The sequence below is a fragment of the Scylla paramamosain genome, chromosome 31 (assembly GCF_035594125.1).
Source record: "Scylla paramamosain isolate STU-SP2022 chromosome 31, ASM3559412v1, whole genome shotgun sequence".
NCBI classification, from domain to species: Eukaryota; Metazoa; Arthropoda; class Malacostraca; order Decapoda; family Portunidae; genus Scylla; species Scylla paramamosain.
In genome coordinates this window covers 17,659,014-17,668,999 of record NC_087181.1, presented here as the reverse complement: position 1 = coordinate 17,668,999, position 9,986 = coordinate 17,659,014, and the positions used below count along the sequence as shown (strand labels likewise).

Sequence of the window (9,986 nt, the reverse complement as noted above, 5' to 3'; positions counted from 1 at the left end):
ATTGATTAATGAGGATTTGCCACTTTTAACAGGGTCTGATGGAAGCTGCTGAGGTTTCCAAGGACGTTTTCATGATTCCTTTGAGTTTAACGTGGATTCTGTATCTTAAACAGGATTTAATGAAAGTTGTTGGGGTTTGCAAAGGTGTTTTCGTGATTTAAGTGGTAGTAAAGCACGGATTCTGCATCTTTAACAGGACTCGTGGAGGTTATTGGGGTTTTGAGAGGTCTTTTTTATGATTGTTGTAGTAATCTAATAAAGATTATGCATCTTAAATAGGGTCTAGTCGGATTCACTGGGGTTTTCAAGAGTGTTTTCATGATTTTAGTTATACATTTACAAGAATGCATTTTAAACAGTGTAGTGGAAGTTACTGCGGTTTTCAAGAGTATTTTCATAGTTCTTGTAACAAGAAATAACAAGAACAAAAAGAAGAACAGGAAGAACAAGAACAAGAACAAGAAAACAAGAACAAGAACAAAAAATTAAGAACGAGAACAAGAACAACAACAAAAAGACACAAGAACAATAAAAACAACAACAACAACAACAAAATATTAGATAAATCTTCTGAAGTGTAAGCAAAAAAAAAAAAAAGGGGGGGTGAGAGACAACCTTGCATATGAAAACGATAAAAGATTTGTGTATGAGAGACTAACTGACTGAGTGACTGACTGACTGATTGATTGACTGGCATTTTGGCGTCGAAAAAGCAACAGTTCAAGATACATGACATTGTTGGAAGATCTGTTTAGTCATGCAGGAGGAGGAGGAGGAGGAGGAGGAGGAGGAGGAGATGGAGATGGAGATATTAACCCGAACTTGAAAAAAAAAAAAACTGATTTAAAGGAAGGGAGAAGAGAAGAAGGAGGAGGAAGAGGGAGGAGAGACGAAAGTACAGAAAGATGGAGTAGAGAATAAAGGAGATGGAAGAGTTATGTAATAAAATTGGGGGACAAAGAAGGAAAAACAACCCCCCTGGAGCCTGGAAAGAGAGAAGGAGAAAGAAGGAAAAAAAAAGAAGAAAGAAGGCAAAAGGAGACAAGAGAAGAAGGTAATTTGGTAACAACGGAAGAAGAAAAGAGGAAAAAGATATTGGATCATGAAAGGAAATAGAAGAAAAAAAAGGAGAAAAGAACAACAAAAAAAGAATGGAAGAAGGAAGAAGATAAGAGACGGAGGCAATGAGGTAACAGTGATGAAAGGGAAGAGGAAGAGGAAGAAGACACAGGACCCTGAGATGAGATGAGAGGAAGAGAGCGAGACACAGAGAAGAGAGCTGCGCAGAGGAGAAGGGGGAGGAGGGGAGAGAGAGGAGAGGAGAGGAGAGGAGGGAAGGGGAGAAGGGAGAGAGGTATTACTAAGGCCACAGCAGTTTTAGCAGTTTAGCAGTTTTAGGAGAAAGTGATGCCTAACCACGCCCTTGCTGGGGATCTAGTGGTGTGGTGGGCGGGGGCGGTGCAGGGAGCTTGGCCGGGGGGAGGCGTTAAGCAGGGGACAGCCTTTATAAGCCGCGGCGACCACCTCAGTTCATCATTCGCCATCATGCTTCAACAGGTGGGTGGACAGCTTAGCACACGCCAGGTACTCACGGTTTGAAACAAGGACGTGTGATTCATTATTTGACAGATCTTTCCTTATTCACTAATCACCCTGAGACGTCTTTTCTTCTTCGACAGCCACCTCTAAAAATTGTACTGGGTGAAAATTGCTAAATCTATTCTTTTTTAGGCCTTTTCTCTCTTGTAGATGCTTATAAACACACCGTACATTGCTTTTAGTGCTGTGAATTGTTACTTATCACTGACTGCCACTTGACTCATCGCCCCCTCATTGCCATCCGCTCAGGGATATTTCTTTTTCCGGATGGACATTAGACTCGCTGTCCTTTTTGACCCTCCATCTCGTTCTCTCAGACGTCGCAAGGATTTTCTCCACTCTCTACTGTTCTGACTTGTTGCATGTGGCAGTGAAAGGGTTAATATCAGAAAAGTGTTCAAAGTGTACTAAAATTATAATCAGGTGAGTCTTTTAATATTCAAACACCAGGAAGAGCTCCAAATCTCACGGTTACAGTGTGACTTATTATAAAGCTACTTAGTATCAGAAGTGTTCAGGTACAGTTTACTCTAGATAAATGTACGTAAGGGTTTCTTTAATATTCGTACACTTAGAGACAAGGGGTCTGTGTTACTTACTAGTGAATAACTATTTAAATCAGAAGTGTTCACAGTGTATATTTATAAACAATAGTGCTCTTCTCTATGGATAAGCGTTTGCAAAGGTTATCTTTTATATTTGAACACCTGATAGCACTCCTAAAAACCTCTTTATAGAAAAAAAAAGTGTTCACGGTGTACAGCTGTAAACACCAAGTACTTCTACAAACATTTCTATAGATAAACGTGTGAAGGCGTTACTTTTGTATTTAATCACCAAACAGTGCTCTTAAATACCTCCTCATTATAGGAAAACAAAAATAAAATATTCAAACTGTACACGCCTCATTACTTTAGATGAAGATAGGTGAAGGTGTGCATAGAGGACTAATGAGCATATTTAATTAACCCTTTAACTAAACAAATTTTTCCCTTCAATACCCATAACATTTGAGACTATTTTTGTGCTAAACTTTCATCAATATTTCAGTAAGGTTAAAAGAAAAATATTACCCTTCCGTTTTCTCTTCTTCCCTCTCCTGGACCCCTACACACAGACCATTTCCACAGTGCTAGGAAGGTTAGTGAAGGCTGACCATAGCAGAAAAAGGGTTAAACGCCAGGTACAGTGCTCAGGTGAAGGTGTGCATGGGGTACTAATGAGCAGGACGCCTGGTGGTGCTCTTAAAAACCTCCCTATAAAAATAAGAACTACAAGTGGACAGGTATTCAACTCACACTAAGTAATGAGATGCTAATGATGTCACGCACCTGGTTGCTACAAAGGTGTGGAAACTAGTAACAGAACTTCCCCGTCTAATTTAACTAGTGAAAATATAAGTTAACGACCAGGTAGTACTCTCACCCATCTCCTCGTAGACCAAAATGTGCAAAAGGTTTCTAAAGGACGGATTTACTGTCTAGCTAATTGGCACTCACTGAATCTTTAAAGGGGGTAACTTTGGTGAAATACATTAACAGAGAAAGCCGCACCTGCCGCAAATTAGCGTACTGTTATTATTATTACTATTATTGTTATTACCATTGCCGTTATCACTGGTCACGAGGCACCAGCTGAGTATCACTAGTCTAAGTGTGAGTGGGAAGTACACATTAATCAAGAAAAGGTGCTCAAATTTTGCCATTAGGAAGATACTACCATTACTTCATTGACTTTTTATTACTAATGAGTGATTTTATGAAGTTTGAAAGCTGCCTCTAGTAGTGAAAACGATAATAGTGTTTAAAAAGAGACAGGAGGGAATTGGTTATCAAATAGAGTGGTAAATGAATGGATTAAACTCAATATTTAGATTCTAAGTGTTCACCTATTAGGAAACTTTAAAAGAAGATAGATGGATGAGGATGATGGGTGGAAATAGGCAGACATGTACCACACAGGGAATGCCACGTGTAGACCTAAGAGATTCTTGCAGCTTTTTTTATTTTCTTTCCTTATTTACTAACCTAACCTAACCTAACCTAACCTAATCTAACAACAAATCTCTCCCGTGTCAGATTTCCGTGTGTGCTGTCCTGGCCGCCTTGACCGGGGGCGCAACAGCTTTCCTTGCCTTCCCCGACACCCGCCATCCCCCAGCACTCTACCATGCTCCCCCAGCCCCCTACCACCCTCCCCCTGCGCCCTACCACCCTCCCCCTGCACCCTACCACCCCCCGGAGCCCCACTACCCTGATGTAAGTAAGCTGTAGTTTATAGCAGGTGGTTGTAAACGACTTAGGTTATTAGTATGTGGTTTTCTGAGGCATTATCTTATTGGTTTTTCCTCCTTTTCCTTCTCTTCTTCCTCCTACTGTTGCTACTCTTTCTCTTCCTCCTCCTCCTCCTCCTCCTCTTCCGCCTATTGAATTAATCTCCCGAAAAATATAAAACTGAATCCTTGACTATTTTTTTTTTCTATTTTGTTAACTTTATAAGGTTGATTCTCTCTCTCTCTCTCTCTCTCTCTCTCTCTCTCTCTCTCTCTCTCTCTCTCTCTCTCTCTCTCTCTCTCTCTCTCTGAACCATATTCTTAACCGCTTCACTGTCCGACTGTCCGACTGTCCTGTAGTGAAGTTAATGGGGTTTTTTAACGTTGTTTTCATGACTTCACTGATAGTTCACCAAGAAATACCAAAGAATTACCAAGACTACAAGGCCTCTGATTCACGCTAACACTTCACATGCATTCAGATCAAACAACGCATCTATCTAAGCATAATGGCGCAAAAAAAAAAAAAAAAAAAAAAAAAAAAAAGCCTGAGGAAGTGTTTCTGCCTACCAGTTTTCCCCTACACCCAAAACACCCAGTGAAAGGCAACATTTAACCCCTACACACACGTACACACGCACGCACTTTCCCCGCCTGGCGTTATGGATGCGGTTACTTAGAGGGAGATTTCCTTGCATCACTCCTCGCCCCGTTAACAGCTCAGCACCGCCACAGAACCGCCGCGGGCCTCCCCTACACCCATATGCCGCGGCGAGGGTTTTCAGCACTGCAGGCGGTAGGGAGAGCAGAGTAGGGGGAGGGATTGAAACAGCGAGGCAGTGAAGCAGTGTCGGATTTAGTTTCATTGTGACATTTATCCTGTATTCTAAGGCTAGTATTCAGATTCGCTCTTCTCTCTCATCACGACTGTTTTCAAACGCCACAGAGATGACTAACCGGGTTCCCAAGACTGTTCCTCTCGTTAATGATGTAGAAATCTTGTTAAACTGTCACTGAAATCGTATAAACACCCTTGAAAACATACAGAGGTTCAACTAGAGGCTTTCAAATTATTGGAAGTGCGGGACAGAAGTGTTTCAGAGTGCGGGTCTTATAATTCCCACACCCTGCCAGGCTGATACCTCCCTGCACTCCGGCGTCTGATCATTCCAGCACTGTAGGCGGTAAGGGAGGCTGAGTACGGGATGACTGAAGTAGTGAAGCAATGATGAGTGTGTTTACTTTCGATTTTGTGTTCCCTTTTGAAACTGGTATCTTCAAAGCGCTCTCTCTCTCTCTCTCTCTCTCTCTCTCTGGTCAGGGCCTCTATAAAATAATAATAATAAATTCCTGTACCTGTCCTCCCACGATGTTTATTTATAGGAACTGGCATCTTCAGAGGACGTTTTCTTCCTCCTCTTCCTCTTCTTCTTTGCCAGCGTCCCTGCTAATAAAAGCCCCCCTTGCCTCCCTGCCCAGGTGCCGCCGAAGTACGAGTACACCTATGACGTGAACGACGACTACCGCAAGGTGATGTTTGACAAGTCGGAGAGCCGCGATGGGCACAAGACCGCCGGCTCCTACTCCGTGCGCCTCCCTGACGGCCGCAAGCAGATCGTCACTTACATAGACTCTGGCGACGGGCTGGAGGCTGAGGTCAAATACGAGGGGGACATCGTAGTGGACCCTTACCACCCCCCTCACCCCGCCCCCTCCTACCCTAAACATCCCTACTTCCCCCCAGTGTATCACCCACACCCCGTCCCCGCCGCTGTCCAGGCCGATCCAGAGTCTGAGGCCCCTGTGGAGATCGCCGCTGTTGAAGAGGAAGATGTTGCCCCTGTGAAGATAGAGGAAGCGCCTGAGGAGGAGGCCGAGGTGGAGGAGGCAGTGCAGGAGGAGCCAGTCGTGGAGGAGACTAGCGCGGTGGAGGAGGAGGAGCAGCCAGTGGTGGAGATCGCTGAGGTCACCACTATACCCTCTCAGGAATAGAATATAAGGGCAAACTGCTGGTGTACTCGTCACTTACAAGTCACAAGTCATTGCAAACTCCTCAGGTCATTGAAATATTCTTGGTCCTTGGTCAATTTTCTCTTCCTCTTCAATTGAACCCCACATGTCTATCACACACTTTTCTCTCCTCCCTCGCGACGCCATTGTGATCGCAATCAACCTTCTTCAGTAGCGGCAGTGACGTTCCTTCCACTCTGCCTTCCAGAGTCCAATCAGTTACTCAGTCCACTCCACAATTATTGGCGACTCGTCTTTGTGTAACGCTTAAATTTTTGTAATCGTGTTGTTGCGGTGCTTTAAATTAGTCACTCGGTCTTTTCCCGGCTCAACAATGGTAGTAAATTACTTTGTGACGCCAAAATGCGATCAATTAATCAGTCATTCCACTCCGCAATAATCGATGACTCCGCTTTTTTTTTCCTAACACGTAAGTAAAAGCATGTGATCTCTTTGTTGCGGCGCCTTCTAGCAATTAGTTAATCAATCTTTTCCTCAGCTGCAGCCATAATCTTACTTTCTATTCCGTCTTCAAAACTGATACTGATACTGATACTGGCTTCATTTGTTGCACCAGTTTCAAATTTTCAGAGCCTCATTACACCCAAGGCATTCATAAGCGCTCAATCTCTTCTTCAGATGCAGCCATAATCTTACTTTCCACGCATTCAAAACTCCAGTCAGTGAGTCAGTCGTGGAGGCGATAACTGACACTGGCTTCACTTGTTGCACCACTTTTCAAATTTTCAAAGCCTCACTACACCCAAGGAACATCATCACAGTCTCGTAAGCGCTCAATCCCTTCTTCAGACGCGGCCATAATCTTACTTTCAAAACTCCAATCAATTAATTAGTCTCCTGTTTACAATAACAACCTTACTCGGTGCACTTTTGAAAGCCACACTACACCCAAACAGCTTCATCTCAGTCTCGTAAGCGTCAACAGTTCCACTTCTGTTCGTCCTTCCCTTGGTGTTCCCTTTGTAATGGATGGTAAAAGGCCTCTGTGTTCTCAGGTGTGGTGATACACTGCCAGGGATCCATAACAGGTATTCCCTCCCTCCCATCTGCTTTAATAACTCACTGCCCACCTCGACACATCCTCCTACTTGTCTCTCCCACACAAGTCTCACCGCGGCCAAGTCTCAGTTATCGTCACCCTCTGAAACGAGTTGATTTTCTGTGTCTGATTTTTGTTTAGATGAGTCTTTCGTTCGTGGCGCACCTGTTGTTGTCGTGTCCAGGGTGTGAGTGGTTTGAAAATTCACCTTAATCTTTTTGCTTCTGATATGGAAGTTAAAAGAAATTAGGCATTTTTCATATAGATCCTCCGAAAAAGAAAAGAAATACTTGTGTACTTTGTTTATGAAAGTGACGTTGAGAAATGTGCATCTCAGTGAATGGTCGAAATATTCGCTTTAATCTCTCTCTGTTTTCGATATGAACATTAAAAAGAAATTAGATATTTTTCATACAGATCTCACGAAAAAAAAAGATATTATATATATATATATATATATATATATATATATATATATATATATATATATATATATATATATATATATATATATATATATATATATATATATATATATATATATATATATATATATATCAGTTTCTTTATACATATATTTTTCAATGAGTGTTTTAAAAATCTGCCTTAACTTTTCCGCTTTTGATGTGAAAATTAAAAGAAATAAGCTTTCTTCACGAGGCCCTCCAGAAAAAGAGAGAAAAAAGAAAAAAAACTACTTAAGCTGTCTGTACATGAAGATGACCTTATGAAATATACTTTTTAGTGGCATTTTATAATATTTTCAGTTTATCTCTTCATGAATTGCTTACTCTGCCGCTTGTCTCCTGTCAGTACTTTTACGTTGTATGTATGCTTCACCTTGTATGTAAAAAGCTAAAAAAACAATGATGTCGCAATTTTATAATGAAAGGTAAAAAAAAATGCACCTTTTCAATATATCCTACTTTCTTCTCTTCATTGATTTCTTTCTTCATGGCGTGATTCTTTCTGACACTGTTGTATGTGTCTTTCAGTGTTTGTAAAAAGGAAAATATCAGTGTCGCAGTTTTGTAAAGAAATGTCATTATAAAAATTGTTTTAGTAGCATCCTATCAACAACAACAACAATAACAACAGTAGTAGTAGTAGTAGTAGTAGTAGTAGTAGTAGTAGTAGTAGTAGTAGTAGCAGTAGTAGTAGTAGTAGTAGTAGTGGTGCTGGTGGTGGTGGTAGTAGTAGTAGTAGTAGTAGTAGTAGTAGTAGTAGTAGTAGTAGTAGTAGTAGTAGTAGTAGTAGCAGAAGCAGCAGTATTGTGTTGGTGAAATTGACGTTCATCCTCCCCCAGCCTCCACACAAACTCTCTCTCTCTCTCTCTCTCTCTCTCTCTCTCTCTCTCTCTCTCTCAACTACAAGAGTTCACCTTCAAACTCATCGCGACATTCACACATAAAGAAATATTCGCCAGATCTGACATCTTTTCAAGCACATTTCTCTTCCACTACATTAATTTTCTCTTACCTGCACTCACCCTTCTTCCATTCTCTTTTTTTTTCTTTTTTGTGCCTGCAAAATGTTCATCTCTTCAACATTTCCCGACTACAATTCTCTCCCCTCATCTACATTCATCTTTCTATTACACCATTTTCACTTTTTTTGTTTTTACCTAGTTTACTCGTATGCCATTTGTAATTCTTCACATATAGTTTTCTTCCACTATAGTGTCCCTTCGTTGGCATTCAGATTTCAAATGCACAACTTTCATTTAACTTCTTTCTCATTTCCCTTCGCTTACTTACTCAGATTTCAAACACACAACTTTCATTTGATTTCTTTCCCATCTAGTTTACTAAAGCATATTTTATTAAGGTATTTTCAAGCTTTTCCCGCGATTTAGTGTACAGAGAATATTGGAATTTTTTAAAGTCTACGGAGAATGCTTGCCGCGTTTCATTATTTATTTAGTCTAGGGAGAATGTTTGCTCCATTTCATCAAGTATCCAGAGAATGTCTACCGTATCTAATATTATACTTTTCCTTGCAAACCTACCTTGATGTGACATGGAAAAAAAATAAATAAATAAATTGAGAAAATAGTAAAAAATCTGACGAAACTAAAATAAAATGTGCCGAAGAAAATACTGAAAATGACACACAAACACACAAGAAAATGAATAAATTAAATCAAATAATCTTAAATGTAAATAAAAAAAATGTATAGACTAATAATAAGCATACAACTAAAAGCAAAACAACAGATATAAGAAGCCTTCCATTCTTTCTTGTTCAGTAGAAATAAAAGATCACCTCAACAAAGATTCTGACCCCTCTGCACTCGCCACATTTCTCCTTCACACAACCACACATAAGAAACACATACATTATAATACATCTCAAAAATGACACAGCCCAAAAATGACATACTACTTCAGCTACCCAAAATAAGATATGTAATTCTATCACAAAATTCCTCTAATTAAACAATCAAATCAGTAAAAATAAAACAAACTATTTCAAATCCTCCCATATTAGGTATACTATTTCTAACTCCCCATATTACTGTACTATTTAAAGTCACTTCTAAAAGATTACATATTCCATTTCAAACTCCCGAAAAATCTGTGTGTAGTATTTCAGGTCCTTAAAATTAAACAAACTATTCAAACTATTTCAGAGCATTCCAAAAACTGATGTACTGTTTCAAATATCTCCCAACTCTCACATATTTCAAATTTCCGTCAAAAGAAGTAACAACAGTGAAATGAAAAGGAATGTTGAAAGATATGAATGCACTATAATACACAACACTCCAAACAACTAACCTTTACTGTTCCCAGACAAGCAGAAATAATGTTTGTTTAACACTCAACTCCAGGCAAACATTTCATCTGCCAAGAACATGAGTATTTTTCCTCCAAACACCTCTCTAATGCCTGCTTCCTTATTTTCTATCTCCTGTTGGAATATATATTACACTATAATTTAAGTCCATTTCATTTCAAAGCTAAATTTTATGTATGTAAAAGGAGCCAAACAACTACTAGCTAAATAAATACAAAGCGATGAATGACCAGAAAAACAAAAACA

At 40.0% G+C, this 9,986-nt stretch overlaps 1 protein-coding gene across 1 annotated transcript; it reads left to right on the top strand.

Annotated features, from left to right (window-relative positions):
• Positions 1 to 3,442: 3,442 nt before the first annotated feature.
• LOC135116334 (uncharacterized) lies at positions 3,443 to 6,153 on the top strand. Its single transcript, XM_064033688.1, has 2 exons — positions 3,443 to 3,857; positions 5,351 to 6,153. Exon 2 carries the CDS (start codon positions 5,405 to 5,407, stop codon positions 5,861 to 5,863), a length of 459 nt encoding a protein of 152 aa, XP_063889758.1. The 5' UTR covers positions 3,443 to 3,857; positions 5,351 to 5,404; the 3' UTR covers positions 5,864 to 6,153.
• Positions 6,154 to 9,986: the final 3,833 nt, after the last annotated feature.

Excerpts from the sequence above, each read along its gene's own strand:
- LOC135116334 (XM_064033688.1), top strand. The coding sequence starts at position 5,405 with ATGTTTGACAAGTCGGAGAGCCGCGATGGGCACAAGACCGCCGGCTCC.